The following is a 27,525-nucleotide window of genomic DNA, read 5'->3' on the forward strand; positions in this document are numbered from 1 at the left end:
GTCTATTGGTGGATTTCATTCCAGTTCAGCAACAACAACAATCGACTGGATGATCTGGAGCTGCGAGGGACTGGAGGATACGATTTTTTCAGACAAGATTCACGTCCGCTATAACCCATCATATCAGCTAAACTGAAACTCAGTGAGATATAAAACATATATTCAAAGGCTTGGCAGCAACTCTGTTACTGAAGTTTATGTTGGGTGAGGACAGTTGATGGCACCCCACCGCTAAACCAATAACAATTCCGCAGGAGCAAACGGTGTAAATGAATTGAAAATAAGAGGTAGGCTATACCTGTCTGTTACATACTTTTGCAGTAGGGTATGTCTTTTTCAGGAGACTCCAAAAGTGTAGGCAATGCTGCTGGAGACTCCCGGAAGTTCCGGGAGAGGTGGGATGTTTGGCATGTTGCCCCTCTCCATGCAATTCATGTCGATTGCAACAGGTTACGCAGCCGGCCCTCTCCAAATGCACTTAAAGCGCTCCGTGTCGAGACGCGTCTTCCCAATGATTTCGGTCCTATAGACCTCGGTGCCATGGTGGAACACGGAGGACTGGATATAATGTGCTTGAACAAGTACTGCAACAGCTCGTCCTCGTCTTCCACGTCGGAAAGGGAAAAGAAATTGTTTAAAAAATGGAGCGTGAACCTCACCGAGAACTACCCCCAGAAAAACGCAGAGATCCTGAGCATTCAATATGGAACGCAACTACTGTTGATTGGCGTGTCTCTGATGTTCGCTCTGGCGAATGGTGGGCATTATGTGGAAGAGGAGCACCTGCTGTCCTTCATCACGGTCCTGATGATTTTGCAGCTTTTGTGGATGCTCTGGTACGTTGTGCGCAAGGACAGACAGAGGAGCCTGGTGTCAGAGAAGGATGCGCACGCTTCAACGAGTTGGATTAGAGGTAATTGCATGGCATGCATAGTGGTTTGGAGTGCGCGCCTGTCCACACTTCTTTGTATTTGTCTTATTTTACATTCGATATCGTTTAGATGTGCGTTTATGTCCATGATGAGATGAAAGGAGAGATATTAGAAAAGGGAATGTATCCACCTGTTACAATCTCATACTTTATTGATTGTTTACACTTTGCACAACATCAAATGTGTGTGTTTTTTTTTTAGTTTTATTCCACGTCCAATACTTAATGACTTAGTTGTGATTATTATGTAGGTGGGCTGACACTACTCGCATTGCTGTCACTCATCATGGATGCTTTCCGGATCGGTTACTTTGTGGGATATCAATTGTGCATATCTGCAGTGGTCGTCGTTTATCCTATCGTCCACGCAGTCCACACAGTTTCTCAGGTGGGTAAGTGTTGCTAAAGCCTTAACGTGCAAAGACCGGAGACGGAGGTAAAATTAAAGCCCGTGTGTGTTATTTCATATCAAAGCAGCTCATGTGTCTTTTCATAGAGGTGGTCTCCGCTGCCGCATAATGCCGCTTTGTTTGCCCGCCAACATAAGGAGTTTGAACTACATAATCCTGTCATTGTAGCCCCACATCTCACTTTGAAACCTGGCAAGAGTTGTCTACCATGCATTTGAGTCATTTTATTGTGCAACCTGTTGCTATAACATAGTTGCCAAGTGGGGGTGTATCGCCCTTTCTAAACATGTCTGACCTCACGTTATACACACTTCACTGTCTGTTCCTCAACAGGTGCATTTTCTGTGGTTCCATATCAAAGATGTTATCAAGAGGTACAAGACTTTTGAAAGGTATGACAAGTACATGCAAAACGCTCTTTACAACCACCTGCTACATAAATAGGCCCAAGTACAAATTATTAACATGATAATTTGGGCAATTGTAGTATTATTCTGGCTTTATTATTAGTTCACACAGAATAAAAATGCACACATCACATGAACACACATTCCCAAGTTACACAACCACTCTTTAATGTTAATCACCAATCCTCTATTTCATTCAGTATTCATCAACATTGTCTTTTGTATTCAAACTAGTGTGTGTGTGAGCAGGGCCGCTGACAGCTTTGGCCAGGCCCAGGACAAAGTCATCTTAAAGGCCCCCCCAGCCCAATACAAACAATGTAATAAGGACCCAATTCTGGGCCCCCTCTCTCCATGGGCCCGGGACAACTGTCCCCTTTGTCCCCCTGTTGGCACCCCTGTGTGTGAGTCTGAGAGCGTGCGTGTAGTGTTGTCGAAAGTCACAGGCTGTGTTGTTTCCCCTTTAGGTTCGGCGTGATTCATGCCGTCTTCACAAACCTGCTGCTGTGGTGCAACGGCGTGATGTCAGAGTCCGAGCACTTCATGTCCAATCATAAGAGGCGACTCTCATCCCTGGGCTTTCTCAACCACTCCTCCACACATCATAAAGGTAGGTGAGTCGAGGCACCACTGGACTGGAACTGAGAAATGGCCCCGGGCATTTTAGGCATAGATCGGGCCCTAACATGGACAAGGGCCACTGGTAACACTTTATAATAATGTTCCTTAGTAAAGACTCAGTAAATAATTAACTAATGATGAATAAAACATTAACAAATGTTTTTATTATTAACTAAGCTTTATTAATGTTTTATAAAATATCTACAAATGATATCTGCAAGATTTTACACACCTTATAACAGAGTATTTTATTCATTTACAAGCAACTTGTAAATGTTTGATAAATATAAAATATTAACATAGCATTTCCTAGTCATTTACAAGCATTTGCTTACGTTTCCTAGTCATTTAAAAACGTTTGTTAATGTTTTGTTCATCAATAGTTAATTATTTATTAAGTCTTTATAATGCTTTTTTGCATCCATTATTCTAAAGTGTTACCAGGCCACTTTCATACTAAATCTTGACTCACTGTATCCCTTGCATATTTACAAGGGCCTCCCCCTCTAAATTGGGGGCCCATCCCCAGGAAAATAACAACAACAACAACAACAACAGTATTGGCCCCTGCGGATTGTCGCCCCCCACCGGGAAAATGCCCTGTATGCCAGACCTCCAGTCCAGCCACGAGTCGCGGTGTATGTGTGTGTGAACATGCATGCGAGCGTGTGCGCGCGGCATGGATGCACTTGAGTGGCGCAGGCTACACCACACAAGGAAGTGGACAATAGCTCACTTGAGGGCTTTCTCCCCACCATGGAAAAGAGGTGAAAAGAAAGAGAGGATGCAGTTCAGGTAGAGATAGAGGAGAAGGGGGTTCAAGAGTGGGGGTGATGACCTGGGTTTAGAGTGTGGTGAGGTGTGTGTGTGTGTGTGTGTGTGTGTGTGTGTGTGTGTGTGTGTGTGTGTGTGTGTGTGTGTGTGTGTGTGTTGAGTGAGGATAGGGTCAAGGGAAGGAGCATGGGGTTCGTGGGGAGAGAGGGTAGGTGGGGGCGGGTAGCTGGGTTTAAGGTGAAGTGAGGTGGGGGTGGTGAGTTAGTTAGAGCAGTGTTTCCCAAACAGGGGTACGTGTACCACTAGGGGTACGTGAGCACACTGCAGCAAACATATGGAACATTGGGATATAGGGCATGAGTGAGGGCGTACTTATGGTATAACAAAAAGGCTTAGACGGTACGCAAGACAAAAAAGGTTGGGAAACACTGAGTTAGAGGTACGGAGGTGCAGGAAAGAGAATGGGGTTCAGTTAGGTACAATAGGTGATGGGGAGTTCCGACAGGAAGGGGGGGGGGGGGCAAAGAAGTCAAAACATGCAAATGGGTTAGTTGTCACGGGCCCAGGGAGAGAGGGGCTCCCACATTGTGTCCCAATTACATTGTATGTATTGGGTGGGGGGCCCTCTCAGAAGACTTTGTTCCTGGACCAGCCAATGCTGCCAGCGGCCCTGCGTTCAGAGTCGGGGCTTAGCTGTGTTTAGTGTGAGGGAGCGTAGAGGTGGAAGGGAAAAAGGAAGGGGAAGTGCAGGGAACAGAATAGAATAGTAGAATAGAATAGAATTGAATAGAATAGAATAGAATAGAATAGAATGGAATAGAATAGAATATATTTTATTGTCATGCAAGCATGGAATTTGTATGGTCTCACTGTAGAAAAACATAAATGGACATTCATTCCATTGCTCAAAACGTACATACGTACACCATTGCATACACCCAGGGTGGAGCAGAGAGAGGGAGAGGACAGGGGGTTAGAGTGTGTGTGTGTGTGTGTGTGTGTGGGGGGGTGGGCTGGGTTTAGGTTGAGATGGGGTGGGTTGAGGAGGCAGGGTGGTGGTGGGGGGTGTGGGGGGGTAAAGCAGGGGGAGAGAGAGAGAGGTAATCCGACAGCTCCTGTTTGTGTCCGACGCCTCTCTCTTGGGTTTCAGGCGACACACACGGTCGCCCGTCTTCTCTCCTCCCCACTCGACCTCAGACGGCTTCGCCCTGCTCCCCGGCCCGGCCTGGCCCGGCACAGCCCGGCTTGCTCCCATGGGTGCTGCAATTACAGTAACTGATATGGCCCTCAGCTCCACCGCACTCCTCATATCCGGCCAGCCAGCAGTGTGGCTCTGACTGACTGACTGCCTTGCCTTGAGTCGTTCTTTTTTTTTTTTTTTTACCCCTCCTACTTACCTTCCTTCCTTCCCTCTCTCCTTCTCTCTTCTCCTACCATTCCCAGCAGTGTGGCTCTGACTGACTGACTGCATTGCCTTGAGTCGTTGTTCTTTAAAAAAAAAAAATACCCCTCCTACTTACCTTCCTTCCCTCCCTCTCTCCCTCTCTCCTTCTCTCTTCTCCTACCGTTCCTTTTCTTTAATTAAAAGAAGTATTGGTTAGGCAGTGGAGGAGGAAGGTCTGAGACAGAGGCAAGGGGTGGCCTGTGTTGCTGTGGGGGCGTGTGTGTGTGTGCATGTGTGTTGAGTCGGTGCACGTGTGGGGATGGGGTAGGGCCTGTGTTCGCCTCTAGGTGGCAGCCTCTTATTTCTATGATACGAGGTCTTATCACCATGTGCTGTTGTTGTTTTTTTCAATGGGACTAAAAACGCCATCAGCCCAATAATTTGGAGTGTAGTGTATTGGTTTCTTTATTTCCTTAGTTCTCTAACTTGCAACTTGCAACATCTACTAACTCTCAAATCCTACTCCTGTTTTCAAGAGTTTGTAAGTCACAATAGGGATCAGCCAGAATTTGGCAGTTTCCATGACCAAGAAAGCCTGCATATTAAATGTATACTGCACTGCAGGTAGTTAAACATAAAAAAGTAAGTTGCCTTGCTGCCTTAAGTTTGTAAGTTAACTCAACTTGAGAAAGCTTCGAGTTGAGTTAAGCCTCAAGTTGAGTTCACTTACTGTACAAACTTAAAGGGACACTGTGCAGGAAATGGTCAAAAAAGGTACTGCAACTATGCTGCTTATTGAAATTGGGCTGCCTATTGCCAAATTTGATCTTTACATGAAAGTTTACTAAGTATTAAACAAATATTTTCTAGTATGGTCCAAGTACAGTAATTTTTGCAGCGAAAAATGGAAATTCAAAATGGCGGACAATGGAGAAGATCCCCCTTTTCATGTATGAAAAGTGCAATTTTTCCAGTCATAATGAATACTTAGAATGTGATGCTGGTGGTAAGTCTTCATGAAAAAGGTAACATTAGTGAATGGGCAGCATGAATTCTGGAAATAAACAACTAAAAATCTCACACAGTGTCCCTTTAAGGCAGCAGGGCAATTTACCATTTTACGTTCAACTGAACTGCAATGTTTTACAGTGTGACGTATTCCATGTGTTTCTAGTCTGGCAACTTTCAACCTATATTTGTATTGCAATGAGTGATATAAACCAATGTGCAATAATGTATGAATACACATTTGTAATGCACTAACTATGCAATCACTTATGTGTAATGATGACCAATGTCTAATAATAACCTAATTATCTCTTCGAAGAATCTGAGCCCGACTGCAACTGCACCACCAGCGCCTGCTCCATGTTCTCCAGCGGCGTCTACTACCTCTACCCCTTCAACATCGAGTACCACATCTTCGTCTCGGCCATGCTCTTCGTCATGTGGAAGAACATCGGCCGCACCATCGACCACCACGCCAACCGAAAGAGGCCCACCACCCGCACCACGGGCCTGATCTTCGGGCCCATCCTCGGCCTGCTGGCCGTGGCCAGCACCATCGGCATCCTGGTGGTCTACAGCATCCACGTGGAGAAGTCCCTGGAGATGCGCGAGTCGGCCATCTTGATGTTCTACTGCTACGGCATCGTCATCCTGGCGCTGATGTGCGCCGCCGGCGCCACGGGCCTGGTGATCTACCGGATCGAGGGCCTGTCCATGGACACACACAAGAACCCGTCCCGGCAGCTGGACGCCGAGGTTCTGCTGGGCTCGTCCATCGGGTCGTGGCTGATGTCGTGGTGCAGCGTGATAGCGGTGGCGGTGACCCACAGCAACCCGCAGTACCGCTGGTGCAGCCTGGTCTACTCCGTCCTGGTGGTGCTGGAGAAGTATGTGCAGAACCTCTTCATCATCGAGTCGCTGTACCGCAAGAGGGAGGACGACGACGATGGCACAAGTTCCGCCGGCACCGGTAGCACCGCCACGCCCGAGATCTTCTCCGTGGCAGGTTCCATGGGCCCGCCGTACGACGGCATCATCAACCGGGCGTACGACGGGCAGGACAAGTGCTGCGGCGGCGGCATGGAGAGCGAGCAGGTGGAGAACGGGCAGGTGTACGGCGGCAACAGGAAGCCCTCGGAGGTGCCACTTCCTGTGGGCGAGAGCATGGACGAGAGGCCCAGCAAGAAGAGGCAGATCCTGAAGAACATCGCCGTCTTCCTCTTCATGTGTAACATCTCAGTAAGCAACGTCTCCGAAAACGCCCTCAGAACGAGTCAATTTATAATTGCTTATTGATATTTTTCAATATTTTAGGGACTTTTGTATGCCTTAATTTCATAGGACAGTCAGTGTTGGGGTAGAATTGGGAAATGATCTCAATTTATAATTACTACTTATTGATATTTTTCAATATTTTAGGGACTTTTGTATGCCTTAATTTCATAGGACAGTCAGAGTTGGGGTAGAATTGGGAAATGATCTCAGGCCAGAGTCGAACTTGAAGAGGCAGATCTTGAACAACATCGCCCTCAGAACGAGTCAAGTTGTCTGTCATTGTGTAATTGATTATTGTTATTTTTTTATATTTGCATGCGGTGGCCCCTTAAAACACGCCATACCTCCAGTAGCACGGTGTAATAGTAATTGAAAAGTTAACTACCATGGTACTACAATACTATGACATAGCATAGTGCCTTTAGTAATGAATTATAGCTTGGTCATTGCCATTCTGGTAACAGCAAATGTATAATACTGTGTCTGAACGGGTTAATTTGATAATACAGTCAGTGTTGGGGTAAGAATTGGGAGATGATGTCAGGCCAGAGTCGAACCTGGGTCCCTCACGTAACATAGCCAATGCCGATAACATGTAATTATTATTCGTAGGTAATATAAATGGAACAAAGCCAGAGGAAGCAGATCTTGAACAACATCGCCATCTCCCTCTTCATGTCTAAAATCTCTGTAAGCAGAGATAGCAAAAAACTATCCTCTGAAAATGTCAATTAGAGGAATGAAGGTATCTCACACCAATGTCTTTGTTGAGGTGCTAGCTAGTGGCGTAGTTCAAACGTCAATAAAAAATCATGAAGATGCTGCATACTCTCTATCCTCTATGGATTTATTAAATTAAGTCACAATGCAGTCATCTGGCCTTCTTCAAACTTAAAAATAGAGAGAGTTGTAAGTTTGAGGAAGGCCAGACGAAGCAGAGTGTGTGGTATCTTCATTATTTTAAATAGTGTCTTATCACCATGTAATTAGGCTATTATTTATAGGAAATTAGTGTCAGGTAATTGAAACAGAACATATAATTTGCCATGTAGCCAATTCGGGGTCTCAAAACAGGAAACACAACTGCTTGGATACATTTAGATGTTATAGTAGTATTTCACTTCTTCACATAATGTTATTATGAATTAGGCCTAGGAACACTTTTTTGCTGGGTCAGCTGCAGGGCAAAAAAATGGAATACATTAAGAACAGTTTCCGGCTTTTTGCCTACCCATATAAAGGTTTATTGGGATTTATTACGCCTTGCAGGATCGACAGCCATCCTTAATATACCTTGTGGGACAACCAAAAGACAACCAAATAACAAAATAAAAAAATAAATGAAGGCAGCTTAATCCAAAATTGTTCTGCTCCCAATACTTTTTCGTAACGTTTTGGGTGAAAGCCCTTCCTCCAGATGTCTTTCATTTATTATCACAAAATGGTTAAGACATACCGCCAACATTTCAGAGCCATTACGCTTGATTTGTTCGTCAAGGTCGGTAGGGTTTTAGCCATCCCTGTCACTGGTACGCCAAGTCATCGCAATGTTGTGCAGTTTCTAAAAGTACTTTTATCTTGTCAGTGAATCACGTGATTGTAATTCTCTCTCTCTCTCTCTCTCTCTCTCTCTCTCTCTCTCTCTCTCTCTCTTTCTCTCTCCGTCAGCTTTGGATTCTGCCTGCGTTCGGCTGCCGACCTCAGTACGACAACGGTCTGGAGCAGGAGACCTTTGGCTTCGCCATATGGACCACTGTCCTCAACTTCGCCATCCCCCTCACTCTTTTCTACAGAATGCACTCTGTTGCTTCTCTCTTTGAAGTCTTCAGGAAGGTCTGAGGTCCAGTTCTTTGTTTTAAAGTGAGGACTCTGCACATTTAAAAATCCCTTTTCTGGGGATTTTATACCATGGCAGAACCTGTTGTGCCTTTGTCCTGAACCTTTTATCTGGGGTTGTGCACCACCTTCCACCTCAACTGAGGTCCAGATCTGAAATTGAAAAAAAAAGCGAAATTGTGGCCTTTGTTTTGATTTTCACTGATTCAGACAGCGGCTCACTCAAAGTGTAAAAAGTCTCATGTTGCAAAATCAGCATGAGGTGTATGCATGAAGACAATGCACCAGGTTACTTATTGTGGAAGTCAACTACACTGACTAAAGTGCAGTTGCGTCATTTTTGTTAACCTGTGTATAGAAGGGCTTTTAACTTTTGGACCATGAGCCATGCATGCTCATAGTGCTCATTGTATGTGAAGGCTGATATGCTGGGAGCTTATCAGAGGATGTGGTCTTTTATTGTCAGTAAGTAGCACAGTTTTCTTGCTCATTCTAGTTTTGTCAATAGTGGGTGTATGGGTCGTTACTTGAACTTCAGATGGTACTTTCCTGTAGCTGCCAAAGTACTTTTATTGCATTACCGTAGAAAGCAAATTATTTCCAAAGCACATTAAATATTTGCACAGAGGGTAGGATCTGAAAAATGTACTGAAATACTTAAAGCCACTATTTGATGGGTTTTTTTTTTTTTAATGCGTAATTGTATAGTGATATGGACTAATTTCTCGCTTAGGCTGTCACATCGGTGAAACAACATACCCCTTTTATACCGCTTCTATGCATTCTTTTTTTATGTCCAGAATGTATACCATAGTAGGCCAGTCAAGTAAAGTTGTGGTGCGCACATCCAAAACACAGGTGCAGGATAAAAAAAGTCAAAACTATGAACAAAAAGGAGGAATATCTGAACACTGCTCCTGTTGCTTTTTAATTTCAAATAAAAAGTCTGTGTAGTGTCTTCATTTGAAATTAAAAAAAGCAATGGGAGCAGTGTGCCGACATTCATCTTTTTTTGTTCAGAATGTATACCATCAAAATATTTTTTTAGATGGACATCTTTAGGAGGAAGCCCTTCTTACATTGTAACTCAAAGCCTTATTGCGATGAAGACTTACATGGAAAACAACACCAACAACAACAAAACCTTGTTAAAAAAATAACAAGATATTGGGTCATGTTACAGTGAATGTATACACAGAAGGCTTTGTTGTGCCATGTTAGCAATCCACTTCAGAGTACAGGGGTCCGTTTCTCGATTATTGTCGTTGCTAACCGTCTTAAGACCGTCTTAAGACCGTCTTACTGTTCCCTTGGATTTAGTGGTGAGCGTCGCTGTCGAGAGAGAGTTGAGTCGCTCGTACGAAGGACTTTGCTAACGACGATAGCAAAGACGCTTTCGAGAAACGGACCCAGGGTATATAATTCTGCTGAGAAGTTGATGATTTTCCCTGTTTATATTTGATGTAGCTACGAAATGTCAATAGTTACAATACTGTTCAGCCATTATGCAATGTAAATAGCCAGCCTTAAAGACCGAAAAGGTTTTAGCATTTTGTATTTGCTTTTAGTACTCTCATTTTGTCTGTATATGTTTTGATCTTGTAAAAAAGAAATTCAGTTTGGCTATTTTTGGGGTGCTGTTTTGCACAGGGCCCATGGGTCAAACATTTATAGTCACGTTGCAACCTTTGCCATAGGAATCAGGTTCTCAAGGCCAAACTCCTCTCACTAAGTTCTCACCTTCATCGACCACATTTGCACCACTTGCATATCCACTTCCTGGAGCTTTGACTGTGTGTGTGTGTGTGTGTGTGTGTGTGTGTGTGTGTGTGTGTGTGTGTGTGTGTGTGTGTGTGTGTGTGTGTGTGTGTGTGTGTGTGTGTGTGTGTTTCTGTTTGTGTGTGTTTCTCCACGTGCAGTCACGGATGTGTGTGTGTGTGTGTGTGTGTGTGTGTGTGTGTGTGTGTGTGTGTGTGTGTTTCCACGTGCAGTCACGGATGTGTGTGTGTGTGTGTGTGTGTGTGTGTGTGTGTGTGTGTGTGTGTGTGTGTGTGTGTGTGTGTGCGCGCGTACGCGTGTCTGAAAAGGCACATACTACTGTGTTTAACAGTCGAATCTATTTTATCACTGAACTGACTTAAAAAATCATGAAGTATAGCCATGCGGGTTCCTCTGTACTGTGCTGTTTCAATGCCACTACATCACTATACATGTAGATAGCAGTTGCCATTGGGTGAATATTTGTTCATGAACTGCAGGTTCCAAACCATTGTTCGGGAATTCTCTGGAAATGTAAGAATGTGATCTGGCAGCAAAACTCAGCAGCGTGTAACATACATACACAGGACAAATGTTTTTGAGCTGATGTTATCTTTTGGATACCGTGTGCCGTCGAGGTGCCTGTTTGTTCAGGCGAAAATGGGTCATTCTCACTGTAAATCATGTATCGCCTTGGTTATGTGTGTCATTTTACAGTATGTTTCTGTAGTTTGTACAAAAAAATGTAATGACAAATAAAGATGTGTTGGAGAAGAACATGTGATGGAAAATGTGATGCAATTGAGACCGCCAAAGACTACAGTATAGTGATTGCTTTCTCACCTTCACTATATATTTTTTTTATTTGTATTTACTCCCACACCCTACAAATATATAGCATTTCTGTTTCACAAAACATTTCCCTGCCCTGATGTCTTGTCTGAGAGTTGTGAGTTGTTAGCCTGATTATCATCGACGTTCAAATCTCTTTGAGACTTGGTCTGACCAAGAGCATAACAATTAACATTTCCCAAACGGCATGGTTGACCCGCCTCCCTTGGTTTGCTTGTGGTTGTTAGATTCCCGACAAAAGTGAAAAGAGTTCCCGTATTTTCAGGAACTCAGAAAGTACTTACATGGCTCTTGACCTGACTAGTTGCAACGCCGAGGGGGTTGCGTCAGTAAGAGGGCGTGGCCTGGCAAGTGAGTTGTGCCTGTGAGTGCGTTTTAATATGCGAGCTTGCCTCCTCCACTTGCCTCCTCCACTTGCTTCTCGTCATGATGACATCACTGACAATATCATTATATTTCAATATCTTGCAAAAGCTCAATTGTAAAGTCTTTTTCTCATTTGCAATTGGTATGGTGAATGAAAAACAGTCCCTCAAAAGTTGTTGTGGCGAGGCTGACAGCTGGGAAACTTTATCGTTTTCTCCACGGAGGAGGGGCCAGGAGGCGGGACGAGGAGACAAGCACAAGTGGAGGAGACAAGGTCACATATTGGTATGCACCCTGTATCGTATCATTCAGGAAGAGATCAAGGCAGCAGGTAAACTGACAAAGGCAAACAAACATCTCACCTTTGAGGTACACTAGAGTGGGACTCACCCAGGCCATACTTTTTGAGAACCAAACATTGGTTGTGTTCCAATATGCGACCTTGTGTCCTCCACTTGTGCTTGTGGCCTCGTACCGGGAAGTAATATGTCATGATGACATCACTGACAACAGTATTATATTTCAATATCTCGCAAAAAGCTCAATTGTGAAGTCATTTTCTCATTTGCAAACTGGATGGTGAATGAAGAATAGTCCCCCAAAAATTGTTTTGGCTAGGCTGACAGTGGGGAACCTTTATTGTTTTCTCCACGGAGGAGGGGCCAGGAGCCGGGGCGGGGCGAGGTCACAAGCACAAGTGGAGGACGCAAAGTCGCATATTGGAATGCACCCACAGTTCCTTCTGAGAATTTGAGCAGGTCATGATTTTTTCCCTGAGGTTTTCGATGATGGCCACAAGGTGGTGACAGAGGCTCAGTTTTTCTTCTTCAAGCCCACCAGTGAAGATTATTATGAATGGGCTTAGTGTAGTGTAGTGTAGTGTAGAAAGATATGGGGGGGGGGGGGGGGCATATGGGGGGTGTTGGGAAGGCCCATTCAAAGTGAACAAAGTGAATGATAAAAAGTCAAGGAGGGTACCGAAGGCAACACTGCTATTCAAAGTTTTATTTTTTCCACACGCAGTGAATGGTAGTACTGGTCGGATTGTCATTCCCTTTAAACGGAAATCAGGAGGAGACAGCGCCTGTACAAGAATGTCATGCCTTCAGCTGTCGTGCTATACAGCCTTTAGACTACGTCAAGCGGTCTCATCTTGGCTATACTACCTTTATTTTTCTTTATCCAATTAAGATTTCTGAAGTCTCCACATATTACCCGAGGGAAAAAAAATACCATTTCTGGGTATTGAGTACAAATCACATAGAGGTCTGAGATGTGAGCTCTGACTTTGTCATTCAGGTCAATCATAGTACCGGTAGGCCTACAGTAGATTGTACAGTCAGAGTCATCCCCACATTTGACATGCTGTAGTGGTGACTGTGTCTGCCCTACAAATGCAAAGTGCAGTAACTACATATTTTGTCGAAATTGAATTTAGACTGAAAACACGTCCTTAAGAGGGCGACAAAGCCTTATGGTCCAAAAAGTGTGCAATTGTAGAGGTATTGTTGTGTCAAATTTGCAGGAACTAACACATCCAATCTAATACCAGGGCTTTGGAGGCCTTTCTCTCAGTTTCACTGTTGGCTGCACTTGGCTGGCAATGTTGTTTCAATGTAGTTACTGCACTTTGCCTATGTCGGGCAGTTTGAGGACACTATTTGAGGACCAAACCTTCATTCCCTTCTGAGAACTCCACTAGGATTTCCTGGTCTGAGAACGTCTACCTTATTTCATGAAGACAATGACCACTAGGTGGCGATAGAGGCCTTGTGTTTCTCCTCTGTGCCCACCGCTTTGGATCATGAATGGGCCTTTAGTGGATTAGTGTGCCGTTAGAGTAATCTGAAGTTTGAATCGAGTGGAATGCTTAAATTAGACGCAGCCAGGAAACGGGGACGACAGTCCTTGTCCTTTCACACGTCAAGTAAAACCATTCAAAATGTCAAATACGTCCTCAAACGCACGGCACTTCCAGGGCATAGCTATATGCATAACATTCCATAACACAACGCTGGATCAAAGAAAGGTCAAAGCACGTATTCACAGATGTTCCACCTCTTTTACTGGTGCGTCTAAAAATAGATACAACCAGACTGTTGGAAACAGGACGTGCTTTTCATGAACTGATGTAATGGGATTGTTCATGACCTAGCCTACATCTACCTCCCTGCACCGGATTATGTATCAAATACAGCATCCTATGATGAGATCTTAACGTTGGCGGCGCATTTGTCACTGCATCACTACAAAACACCCCTTTTCACCGAGTATTGGTGTCGCAAAAAAAGTGCTAAAGTCTTAATTTTCTGTGCATTTCGACCTGCGGCGGTTGCACCACATTGATTCAGCACCATGGACAGGTCCCGGTCACATGTGGCTATGGCTCTAATAATGCGTGTTTGTATCGTTTTCTGCTGTTTGCTGCTCGTAACAGTTAAGGCTCTTTTTCTACTGCCCAATATCCTATATGAAGAAAATAATTATACTTGAGTGTAGTCAGCCAGTAAAGGCATTGGACCCTTACAGTAAACTGACAAAACGACAGCAATTAACATTTTTCATTTTGCAAATTAGTTGCCTCAACTCGCATAACCAGTGTAGAAAAGTAGGCTAACCTTCAGCGACTTAATGGCGAATATTTTTTGACACGTGCATGCGTGCCCAGTTGGATGTAACATCCCGGTCAGAAGAATTGTCTACGACTCTAATCCACCGTAGTAGGCCTAGTATTGGCCCATAGTGGGAGATTTCCTTTATCAAGTGTTAATGTATGTGTTTTGTTTTATTTTTCAAATATGGATTGGTTTTCCGGCCAATGAAAATCATTATCAAGGTGAAATGTGCACCTGCACCGAATGCACACTAGTGTCCATTATTTAGTGTCAACAGAGGGAAATACGTAAATGCCGTTCAGTCATTGCCACAATGACATTTCTGAATGAATTTGAATCACAAAAGCATTTTAATGTGTCACCACCTAGACACGTTGACATTTGTAATTGCCTGCTCTCGACTTCTCACTTGTAGTCCTGAAGTGAGTGAGATGACGCAATGAAATATTCATTTCCGATATCTTTCTTTTCCCCGTCCACTCCAGTTTGCCACAGCAGACAAAGGCTTGTGACCAGATGGCTGAGCCCAATAGCTGTCAACGGTCACACAGGTCACACACACTGCTCATTTCCGAGTCTAAAAATACATAACCTCTTGTGTGGTTCTTGCTCCACCATACTGGTTGCATGTCATGAGAGGTGTGGGAGTGATTGTGCATTCATGTGCTCTCAAAAGTAGAGATGCACCGGATCCTGATTTTTAGGATCCTGCCAGATACCGGATCCACTGCTTAAGATCCTGCCGGATCCGGAACCGGATACCGGATCCTACAAAAGGGTTGAAACATATAGTCTACTCGCACACGTTTTTTAGACTCATTGACTTATTGCCACACTGCCTGCCACGGCAGCTACCAAAGGGCTTTCACTTCATCTGGAACCAGATCCGGATCCGGTGCATCTCTACCCAAAAGAAGGTATTATCCAGTCTCGGAAACCCGTATATAACATTTTCAAAGAGTTTTCCAGTGTAAAATACCAGAATGATAGCATCCATGTGCCCTTGCCATTATTTATCATATAAGTGTAGCCTGGTAAACCAGCGCCACCCGCTGGACGCCAAAGTTTTTCAGCTAGCGAGTGGGTCTGGCCCACAGACCTGTATTAACCTAGACTGGCAATGGGCGGTTCTAGCCAGTGGCAGCTTTTCGGATTGACAGGGCGCAGCCATCTTTGCCTTTTTCGCGCCCTGTGGGCTCCTCCCTCAGACAAAGCCCTGCCTAGTGAAGACTATCGCAGCTGTGAGCCATAGGAATGCATACAATTTCAAACGGTGATTACAACGTTATCAAAGTGGGTTTCAATCATTTTTTGTAAGATTTTGACAAGTCGTAACGTCTAAATTCTCACTCCAATAATGAAATAACCCTCACTACCTCCAAACGTTTTATTAGAGAGCCTGAAGCTGAGCGGTCTTGCCAGATCGGGCGGTTTCCCGCCCAATCGGGGCCGTTGAGGAAGGCGGTCTGTGGGTAAAAATGGACGAAAATAATCAGTGTTATCTGGCAACCCCGAAGCCGACTGTTTTCGTTGCCGCTTATGCAGGTTTGTGGATATTTGTGACACTGAATCGGCCATGCTTACGTGTGTAAAGCTTATTTTATGTACTTAACTCAGATGTAATGACAACTGTGTATATAGATATGTATATTTCTTAAATAAGCCGTACGTTTTCAGTGAAGCTACCGGTAACTGTGATATAGGACGCTGAAGGTAACCTAGCAACAACACGGCACAGCACATTGCAGCTGTGAAAATAACGAGCCACTTGAGAGCGAGACTTTTCTAGAACATTAATTTATACTAGAGCTATTGTTCTAAAGACGTTACACATGGTCTGGTCCAACTTAACTAGTGAACCAGTGTTGCAAAAAAAATATTTTAAAAAAAAACATCGGTGCATGACGTCATTACGTAATTACGGGAGTCTCCACTAAGATGGCGGACTACGATTCTGAGGCTCTGAGAAATCCGAAAATTTCGAGGGGCATTGCCAGTCTAGGTTAATACAGGTCTGTGGTCTGGCCTCGTTTGAACTCTGTGCCCTGAGTCAGGCAAAACCAATCACAACGCAGCGATTTGTTTTGAATCAAAGCGGCCGGGGTTTTGAGGGAGTGACGACGAACCTAGCAACACCGTTGGGAAAGCACATCAACTGATCGGTCAGAGTGCCGGCACAGTTTGAAAAAACAACAAGTTGTTCTCACCAACAATCTTCGGAGGTATCGTTCATCGGGGCCAGACTAAATTACTCCGGTCACACATTTAGGCTGGTTTATCAGGCTAATATAAGTGGTAAATCTGTATTTGTCATAATTCCCAGAGCACATAAATGCACGGTGAGTGACAATATTTTCTGAGCCTCCTCTCACCCCCCTCTTTTTTTCTCCCCCCTACTCTCGCCCATTCGTGAATTTATGACGACTCCTGCTTCCGGTGCTACCTGAGTCTTCCAGAACTTTTTTTCCTCACCGCTTCTGTGTTTCCTATTATAATTTCCACCTCACCTACTCTACATCCACTATCCTTCCTCCTCAACCTTAACCACAGCTCCTCATTTTCGTTGTCTTCTCTTCTCTTTTCACATTTCCCCCTTTTCTTTTCTTCTCTGTCATCCCCCAATATATATCCTCATCCTTTGTCTTCTGTATGCAGTGCACTTGCACTTGAACTCATGGGTGCCGGGAGTGGGGGAAAGGTGTTACAGATTCCAAGGGCCCAGCAGCATTGACAGGGCCCCTGGAAGGATGCTGACAACATAATTTGTCATTTTGGGGGCCCGAAATTTGAATCTTTCATGGGGCCCAACATTTTTAGCAGCGCCCCTGCTTGAACTGCTTTGGTGGCTGTCAAGATGGTGCTTTGTGTTTGCTCAGTGTGCAGAACACAGCCCCCGTCACTATGTATTCATAAACAAATCTGCTCCCAAGAGAGGGATGACAAAGAGGGAGCGAAAGAGTAAGAGACAGAGATAAATACAGAAAAGAAACAGGAAGAGGGGTGAGGTGGTAGTGGTGGGTGGTCGTTCGGCTCCAGGGCTGCACCTTGCACTCTCTGCAGCTCTGTGCTCTTGCTGTTTCTGGGGTTGAGTTCATGGTGAGGTAGCGTCTGTGTGTGTGTGTGTGTATGTGTGTGTGTGTGTGTGTGTGTTATTTTTGCATTTGGTAAAATAACAGAAATAGCATATGCTTGCGGAATTTACATGTGTGGTGTATTATTCTCAGTGACCAAGTATTTGTCACAAAAAGTCTTTGTTGTAAGGGCACTTCCTGGACTCAAAAAAGGTACTCTTTGAGGTGGTCTTTGGATGGGCAAATGCAGAAGTTGAAAAATGGAAAATACCAAGGCACTCTCATCTATCAAAAGTAAACAGCCTTTATTGCATGGCTTGGTTACAGTAAACCTTTAAAAAACTCCAAAGGTTTGCCATGCAGTAAAGGCTTTTTACTTTTGATAGATGAGAGTGCCTTGGTATTTTTCATTTTTCAACTTCTACATTTGATGGGAGTGCCTTGGTATTTTTTCTTTTTCGACCAAGTATTTGTGTTTGCATGTGTGACCATCTGGTTTTGCAGTTTTCACATTTGCTGCTTATTGTGTGCATGGCTGCTCATGCTTACTTAATCTGTGTGAAACGTGCGAAACGACTTAATATGTGTGAGTGTGTGTGCGTCTGCTCTCAGTAAATGTGTGCATACTTACTCATTCTTGATTTGTGATACTGTGTGCTTATCTGTGTGTCTCTCTGTGTGTGTGTGTGTGTGTGTGTGTGTGTATTTGTGTGTATTTGTATGTAAGTGTGTAAGTGTGTAAGTGTGTAAGTGTAAGTGTGTGTGTTTTTTCAAGAGAGTTCCTCAGTAATGTCTGTCTATGTGAGGTTACATTCAGCATGTGCGTATGCATAATTATTACCTCCGCCAAGGAGGTAATGTTTTCGGTAGCGTTGGTTTGTCTGTCTGTCTGTCTGTCTGTCTGTCTGTCTGTCTGTCTGTCTGTCTGTCTGTCTGTCTGTCTGTCTGTCTGTTTGATGGTCAGCAGCAACTCAAAAACTAAATAACGCATTTGGGCGAAACTTTGTGGAGTTGTTGGTAATGACCTAAGGAACAGGTGATTCAATTCTGGTGGTGATCCGGATCACGAACCGGAACCAGGACCTTTTTAAAGATTCTGTCAGCAGGATTACTCACAAACAAATGAAGTAATTTGGACGAAACTTCGTGGAGTTGTTGTTAATGACCCAAGGAACAAGTCATTCAATTCTGGTAGTGATCCGGATCACGAACCAGAACCAGGACCTTTTTAAAGATTCTTCACCATTGCTGGCCTAAAAATCTAGACCGCTTATTGAATTGCAGTTTCTAACTTCACAAAAGAAGGCAGAAAGAGAGGGTGTAACATGGTCAAATTCTATTGAGCAGCTTCCTTGGCAGAGGTCTGCGCTCTCTGAGTTCTTCTAGTTATGAATGCTTCCGGATATCTGTGTGTGTATGTTTTGTGCGAATGTCAGTGAGTATGCACTCAATATGTGGGCAAGCATAGTTGTTCATTCTTATATTGGTGTGTGTGTGTTCGATGGAAGATAGCGATACAAATATCAACATCCAGATGTTATATTAAAATCATGATATGACATTTTTGCCATATTGCCCACTGGTGGTATGGAGGAAGCAATGGACAAGGTCACATGACCAAACAGTTCCAATCAATTGAGTTAACCCTCAAGCGACCGGCCTGTTTTTGCGACTAATCTGACCGAGCGGGGTCATTTATGACCCCAAGGAGTTTACATAGAAATACCACTATATAAATTAGTTTTTGGGGTTCATTCAAATGTATTTACATCTTACACATACTTGTCCCTTATCTAAAGCAAAAAACTGTGAATTTGAACATTTTATTGTTTTGCTAAAAATTAGTCAAACTTACATACGTACTGTATATGCTAAATATGATGTATGCCCTCATTTGCATATGTAAACATCAAAATACAAAAAACATCCAATACATTTTTTTCTTCTCTCATCATCAGTAATCAACTGAGAAAGTTTCATGGTGATATCTATCATTTACATTTTTTAGCCTATTCACTTGTAGTAGTCTTACCATAATAATACAGTATATTTATGCTAATTATGGAAATTGCTCAAAGTGAAACTTTGGGAGACCAAACTAAATTCTATCCATTAAGCCCATATATCATATTTCTGCAATATAAATGTAGGGTACTCAACATTTCTGGGTTCATGAAATCACAAGATCAGAGAATATGGTAATTTACATAGACAAAACCATGTCTCAAACATATAACCTTATGCACACTCAAAATTTCTCTGAAACTTTTTCTGGACATTGTAGCTGTGAAAAGGTGTCTTCCATATGTATTAGAGCAAAGAAATGATTCAACTGATGCTTCAGCCTTTGTATAGCCATATAATAAGGAAAATTCTAAAAACGCCATTGATTTCTACACTGATGACTTGTTTCCTCCCTCTTTGTTCATCAGGATGACTTCCATTTCATATTCACATCATGTGTCTAGGACCACTGTGCCATGATATCAACAAATATGGACCAATAACAGAAGAAATGCTACCTGGGTGCCCTCACAATATGCTTCGTTGGCTATCGCAGGGGTGTCCTATTTGTTTATATAGTATATTATATTTTAATACTATAAATGTTTATATTATGAATATTTCAGGTCTGCTGACCATGGCCTGCCCCAAGATACAAAATACAAAAAACAGAGTTTGAAAATTTCAACAACAATGGACATTATAATGTTGAGTATCTCATGGATCCTCTCGGGGTCATAAATGACCCCAGAGGTGTTTTGATTATAAATCCCATATAGATGGTCCAAATTTCACAAAAATACATGCACAACATATGTATTGACAAACTCCTAGAAGGACAAGTTTTTCTGATGAAAATTGCAGAAATGGTGTATGAAAATATGTGCCCGGGGTCATAAATGACCCCAGTCGGTCGCTTTAGGGTTAAATCAGCCCAGAGGCATGGAATTCAGGGGTGCATTTCTGGAAAGCGAAGTTGCTAACTATGTTAGCTACTTTGTTGGGTGCAATGCAATTTACCATTGGCAACTACCGAAGTTGCTAACTGCTAACAACTACGCTTTCCAGAAATGCACCCCAGAGTTGTGACAAGTGGGGTTCAGGAAGTTGGTTGGTGACACAGTTCACATAGATTCAAATAGTTCTAGGCAGTGGCTTTCTGTTTGACATTCGTTTGTGCTTGTGTTAGTGTTGTGGGCGAGACCGTTACAGGAAGTAGTTCGACTACGCCACCCCCGGGGGTGGAGCCCCCGGAGGAAATGAATTAGGGGTAGTTACAGATACCCCGGACCAACACACAATGTACCCGCACAATAGATTACCAGGCAAACACAAGTTCGTGCACAATGGAGGCAGAGACAGTGGTGACAATTAATAATTCAAATCTTTATTATTCTTTGCGTTATAAAAATATATTTTCACTCTTTGTAATAAAATATAAAAAGGTACTCACAATTCACAAAGTGCAGTGGGGTGGGTGTGCTGTCGCAATCACCCGCAGATAGATAAACACTTGCCCCAAAGTATGTTCACGTTAACAGTAAAGTGCAGGGGTGGGTGTGCTGCCACCACACCCGCGGATCTGTAAACACCTGCCCCAAAGTATGTTCCTTAATTCACAATAAACAACACACCTGGTAGGCCCAAGGCCTTAGAACTTACACTCAGGTTGTCAGGCTTTGCCACTAGGGGCTGGCACGGCTAACACAGTAGGGCGAATGGCACACCTCAGGATTAACAAAAGAAAAAGTAAAGAAATAGTTCACAACAAACAGAAATAACAAGAAATCATAGCAAACCATGCAAAATAAATCAAAATCCAATTAACACATGCAGTTAAATAAGAAATTAGATAATTGAATGAAATAATGAAAAAAAAAGGAAATTAGGCACAGCAAACGAAAGAAAACGAAAACCAAAACATGAGGTAAACCAACCCCAGAGGCTCAGCTCAGTGCAGTCCCCTAGGTATCCCCACACACTCACACGCACCAACGTACACACACGCACACACACTGTGGAATGGCTCACACGCCGGCTCACACCGAGCCGAGCGCCCACACACACACACACACACACTGAACTAAGCGCGCCAACGCACACACACACACACACGAATGTCCAATTTCCCGAGGCCGGAGCAGCAGCCGAGATACGGGTTCCCGGCTTCCAGAGGCACCACACAACCGGGGCTAAAAGTCGCCGCTCGTGCACCTAAACGCGTGGTGTGTCTGACCACGGCCACACGGATACAACCTGCGAGGGAGGAGGAGAGCGTTAGCCAAGCTAGCAGGACACCCACTATGACACGATTCTGCTGCCGAGAGGTTACCTTACCCGGAGATGAGGGTGCACCGATGCGCGATTCTCACAGTCGGAGTGCCAATACAGAGGTACACGGCCGAGGCGCCGGTAGCGACCACACGCTGAAACCATAATAATGGCCGTCGTTAGCAACCATGGTACGAAAACAAACAGTCCGGGCTGGGTAAAGGCACAAGCTAACCCACTATAATACATACCGGCGTGCAGGAGACGGGAAATGCGCAAGGTAACCGTTGGTATTGTCCACCGAAGTCCTTGCCAGTGGAGAAGCAAGAGATCACTCTAGCCAAGTAAGAGACGCCAAGTTGGAATCACAACCTATAGAACAGCAGACGCGAAGTTAGCCACTAGCTGCTGGCTAGCACATAAACAGCGACAAGAAATGGTCCACATACTCACGAGGACAAGAAATGGTCCACATCTCCTAGATCTGAACTGGACACCGCACTCCTCTCGACGGCGAGGGGAGAAGCAACCACAGCATTCGCCGGTGGCGATGAAACGCGCAAAGGAGAACTTTGCAGGCTTACCGAATACTAGCCACTGGCAGTGTTTATGAAGAGACTTCCCATAAGCCTCTACGAGCGGCGTGGTGACGTGTGCCGCAGCGTCAGACCTCCCTTAAAGGAGCAGCGCTCCATTACATTAGCATGGATAGATTACGTGTACTAATTCTACAAATTTGTCCGTTCCACTTTTGTCATAAAAGAGGATAATATTTAAGGTCAAGTAATTACACAGTCCATTGAAATCTTGTGCTTATAATAAATGCGCAAAAGACAGTTATTAGATTAATCCTCTCAGACTCCTCGATGATAGTCTACTCTATAGAGCTCGAAAGTGACGTCACTTCCCCCGATTTCATGGGACCTCAACGGCGTTTTTAGCCGAAAATCGTAGCATGTAATCCAATGGCGGTATTAAAATGGCATTTCGATCCCCTTCGAGTTGTGCCACGTGCTCCATATATGTTGTTTCTGATATTTTTGCTTAATTTTTCGTACGAACCCCCACATTTTTTAGAAAGCTGTGTTTCTTCACATTTTTCATGCGGACGGCCTCGGAACAAAACATTGATACTTCTGCATGAATAATCTTTATCTATCATCTTAAACAGCATATTTGAAGCCCAGCGCATATCATGACTGAGATCGGAAGATATTTACTCGCTACCACGTTGTTAGATGGTCAGCTTAGGTCCCGTGAAACGCGGAACTAAGGGGCGGGACTTTCGAGCTCTATGGAGACAAACGGGTTGGTTGGAACGTTTTGAGGGCTGAAACTGAGAGACCGGCCATTATGGAGCTATTATCAGCTATTTTACACAGGGACACTATAGCAACGTGTACACTCATCAGTTAACACCATGAGCACTTGTAAATTACAAGGATGGAATGGTGAAGACACTGAGGATTATAGTTGTTTACAGTTGGACTGAGTTGAGTTCTGGGCATTTTTGATCCTCTTTATTCAGTTTGAGAAACTCACTGCTGACAGACAGTACATGGCCAAATGGAATTTCAGTTCAGGAATTGAATATAGATTAAAAAAAACCCTTGTGAATGATAAGCTTTGTGATATGTTTATTTATCAGCACATCAGAAATTTCAACAGAAGGGAGCAAACATGAAAACCATAAAAATCCCACCAAATGAACTGTTTAGACTGTGCATTGTGCACTTACAGCATGTTGAATGAGACACAGTACGTGATGGGTTTTGTTCAAACAGCATTTCACACTCTCACCTCCCACACAGCTGAAGAGTGTGGAGCAGATGCATGGCACTCATGTCCCTTCTACCTGTGAATACAATACCACCTTGTCACTTTAATTTTCTGTTGGGCTATATTTTTCCCTGCTGCCTGCTTGAACTTTCTTTTCAGCTGTTTTTTTTTTTTTTTTGGGGGGGGGGTGGGGGGGTTATGTCTTGATCTTTTATGCCTTGTTTTTTTGTGGATATGCTGTCTTTTGTGAGATGTCTGATTTTGTCGTTATAGTGCCTTTATGTTTTGCGTCTTTGCTGCTTTCTTGGCTAGGGCTCACTTGGAAAAGAGCTACTTACCTCAATGTGACTGCCCTAGTAAAATAAAGAAAACATGCACACAGACAGACATAGTGGCCTACTGTACATGCAGGCACGTGTGTGCAGGACCGCTGACAGCATTCGCTGGGCCCAGGACAAAGTGATCTGAAAGGGCCCCCTACCCAATACATACAATGTAATGGGGAACCAATTCTGGGACAGCTACTGTATCTCCCTGGGCCCGGGACAACATACCCCTTTGTCTTCCCCTGTCGGTGGGCCTGTCTGTGTGTTCCGCTGTAAGGGGCACGCTTGAATGAAGCTTCCAGCCCCAGCAGACCCTTTAGAATAAGTTGTTCATTCCTGGACAGCTGGGCTCTGGCTGAAAAGATGGCAGCTGCGCCCAAAACATTCTCCTCTCCTCTCCTCTTCTCCTCTCTTCTTGTTCCCCTCTCCTCTCCTCTCCTCTCTCCTCTCCTCTCCTCTCCTCTCTCCTCTCCTCTCCTCTCCTCTTCTCTCCTCTCCTCTGCTTGTTCTCCTCTCCTGTGTAGTCCTTATCCTTTCCTCTCCTTTTCTCTCCTTTGCTTTCCACCTCTTCATATCCTCGCCAGCCTTCCTTCATTCTCTCCTCCTACCCCCAGCCTGGTGATAGCCCCCACACTGCCTCTCCTGCCTCTCACCACCCCCCTCCAAAACAAAATGGAGCAGTGCTGCTGTCTGCAATTTCATGCTCGCTGGCCTCAGAGTGAGGGCTCGTGGTCCGCTGTGTGTTGCGATCATTACAGTGGCTCACTGAGGAGAGGATGAACATTTCAACATTCTTTCAGTCTACCTGCTGCTTCTTCTGATTGGTCTGTGGCCAGTGGTCTTGGGGAGTATTATTGATTTTTAGATGAGGGCAGTTTTTATATGTTGCTGTCCATCGGTTGGTCAGAAACCTCTCACTGAGCAGAGGCAGACCATTTTATCATGCATTCAGTCAGTCTACATGCTGCTTCTTCTGATGTTTCTGTTGAAAATATTATTAGAAATTATAATTAATTTGTAGTTGTGTGCACATTTTATATTTTAAGGGAGGAAACCAACGCACACCAGAGGTTTCGAGGTGCAGGTAGCGGGCGCAGGATCAATTTTGTAGAAGAAGGTACCGCACACTCTTGTCCATCGTGCTGCAATTTATTGACAAACAACGTTTCGGCCCGTATGGCCTTTCTCAAACTTGAGAAAGGCCATACGGGCCGAAACGTTGTTTGTCAATAAATTGCAGCACGATGGACAAGAGTGTGCGGTACCTTCTTCTACAAAATTGATCTTGCACATTTTATATACCACTGTCTGTCAGTCGGTCATAAACTTGAGCACTTGAGTAAGTTTTACCATTTCAGGCTTTTCTCTAACATAGTCTTCTCTGAGGGAATAGTGCTGGAGTTCCAGAGTTATGTCAAGAATTTGCTCGTTTTTGTCAACAACTCACTCCCGCAAACTATGTAAATGTAATGTATTCAGGTGCAAGCTTCATGTCAGGTAGTTCAAAGATAACCGACTGACTGATATGCAGACTAATTGGAAAGAATTTCATTGGATGAATGTCATTCTTTACACTTCGCTATACATACAGTATAGTATGTCGTGTTTGGGTAATGTATAGGAAGAAAAAGGTCTGGCAAGATTGGTTTGACTTCTCTGAAATTCTCCATCTCCAGCCACTGCTGCTCATGCTGCTGCTTCCTCCTCTGGCCTCTGTTTGTCTTCTAGCATTTCCCCTGCATCATTTCCCCCTCTCTCCCCTTCTTTTTTGTCTTTTTCTTTTTCTTTTTCCTTTCTCTCTCTCTCTCTCTCTCTCTCTCTCTCTCTCTCTCTCTCTCTCTCTCTCTCTCTCCTTTTGAGCGATAGCAATTTTCATCCTCAGGACCTCAAGCAAAAGTCAAGCTAGGGTGAAGTGTTGGGGAAGTGGACGTGTGTGTGTGGAAGCTAAGTATTTGGTCAGCTCTCCTGGTGAGCTAGCTCTCTCTCCCCTCCTGCTGTGTCGATGAGATGATATCCAGCGGGACCTCCAGAGAGAGAAGGAAGGAAGGGAGGGTAGGAGCCCAGGGCTCTCCTCCGCTTGATTGACCCAGGCCTTGGATCTCTACCCAGGGGCCTCCGCCCAGGTCAAGTCCCCCCGGGTTTCTCTGCTGGAGTCCCTGGTGGATGGACTAGAATGGAAGGATGGATATCAGAAGGAAAGAAAGGCAGACAGGCAAAGCCCAGCAGGTGTGAAAGTGGGACCTAAAAAGAGATAAGGGAGGGAGGGAGTGAGGGTCGGGGCCCAGGGCTCTTCTCCGCTTCATTGGCCCAGGCCTTGGATCTCTACCCAGGGGCCTCGGCCCAGGTCAAGTCCCCCCGGGTTTCTCTGCTGGAATCCCTGGTGGATTGAGGAGAAGGGGAGGAAGGATAGATGGAGAGTGGGGCCAATGAAGGCTTAAACAAAAGTCAGGAAAGCAAGCTGAAAGTGGGGGAGAGGAGAGTGGGTGGACCAGAGGTGTCAAAAGTAAAAGTTTAAAAAAAGAAACATATTTTCTGAGTAGAAGAAGGCACTTCACCACATTTCATTGAAAATGATCTGAATGCATTTGCGTCAACGCGGTCGCCGGAAAAATGAGAACAGGCCCTTCGTTTGTTGGAAGACTTCTTGGAATAAATGGAGGTGAGAACCTATCAGCACTAGGGAATCGACACTGGGAATCAATCCAAATTTCCTGCATCGATTCGATTCTGATCCAGAAGGACACGATCCAATTCGATCTACGATCCGATCTGATTCAATTCAATATCGATCTTCTGTATTGCTGGGTTGTTACTTCAACCCCTTTATGCCTAGAATTCTAAAACCAGCTATAAAAACCTAAATTTCTCAGCCTTTTCAGCTCACACAAAGATGAAATAACACCTTGTAGCCTTGTTTAATAGCGCCTATAATCATCAGCAAAAGATCGATCCACAAAGTTGTGAATCGATATCACACTTTTCAAACATGAATCGATATTGGATCGCGATTCGATCTTTTGAACCCAGCCCTAATCAGCACACCATCCCATTATGGCATACCAGGGGTGAATTTCTCAAAACCAAAGTTGCTAACTACAGTAGCTACTTTGCTGTTTTCAATGCATTTTCCCGTTGGCAACTACCGAAGTTGCTAACAGGCTAACAACTTCTCTTTTGAGAAACTCACTCCAGGCTTGTACGAAATTCCGAATGGAAAGAATTTCAATTCAAAGTAATGCCATAATACGAACACTAGGTGGTGGTGTTCTATGTACTTTCAATAGGTGGTGTAGATTAAACTCAAAGAAATTCAAGGTAATGGCACCACTTAGTGTTCGTATTATGGCATTATTTTGAATTGAAATTCTTTCCATTCGGAATTTCATACAAGCCTGTGGCATACCGCAGAGCAACATGCTATATGGTTCAATTGAAACAGACATCTCTCTGATACACACAATGAATAACATCAAACATCGTGATCACTGGGGAATGGATTTATGATGTATTATCTTTTGAGCTATGCATCACAATCAGGGCCGGATTATTGCCCTGGCTAGATATGGCTGCAGCCTAGGGGCCGCCACATGCCAGGGGGGCCCTGATTGGCCAAATCCACATCCAGAATGCCCCTTCACTGGCCATGTTTAAGCAACACCTTAAGACACATCTCTTCCTGGAAGCTTATGGCTGCTAGTTCCACAAGCACTTTCACTTACATGCATTCACACACACGCTCACACACTGACGTGCACACACACTCACACTTTCCAACACAACACTCTGTGAAGCGTCCTTGGGTGTTTTGAAAGGCGCTATATAAAACGAAAGTATTAT

At 44.2% G+C, this 27,525-nt stretch overlaps 1 protein-coding gene across 1 annotated transcript; it reads left to right on the forward strand.

Moving 5' to 3' along the window:
* The first annotated feature begins 540 nt into the window (after nucleotides 1–540).
* On the forward strand, nucleotides 541–8,649 carry otop1 (otopetrin 1). Its single transcript, XM_063190263.1, has 6 exons — nucleotides 541–913; nucleotides 1,183–1,319; nucleotides 1,675–1,733; nucleotides 2,216–2,358; nucleotides 5,855–6,774; nucleotides 8,479–8,649. Exons 1-6 carry the CDS (start codon nucleotides 541–543, stop codon nucleotides 8,647–8,649), a joined length of 1,803 nt encoding a protein of 600 aa, XP_063046333.1.
* Nucleotides 8,650–27,525: the final 18,876 nt, after the last annotated feature.

Source organism: Engraulis encrasicolus, chromosome 23 (genome assembly GCF_034702125.1).
Source record: "Engraulis encrasicolus isolate BLACKSEA-1 chromosome 23, IST_EnEncr_1.0, whole genome shotgun sequence".
Classification (NCBI taxonomy): domain Eukaryota; kingdom Metazoa; phylum Chordata; class Actinopteri; order Clupeiformes; family Engraulidae; genus Engraulis; species Engraulis encrasicolus.

What these genes read in the sequence shown, in the direction of transcription:
- otop1 (XM_063190263.1), top strand. Translation starts at nt 541, where the DNA reads ATGGTGGAACACGGAGGACTGGATATAATGTGCTTGAACAAGTACTGC. An exon ending in CTCCTCCACACATCATAAAG is followed by an intron (nt 2,359 to 5,854) that starts GTAGGTGAGTCG and finishes ATCTCTTCGAAG; the next exon opens with AATCTGAGCCCGACTGCAAC. An exon ending in TCTTCATGTGTAACATCTCA is followed by an intron (nt 6,775 to 8,478) that starts GTAAGCAACGTC and finishes TCTCTCCGTCAG; the next exon opens with CTTTGGATTCTGCCTGCGTT.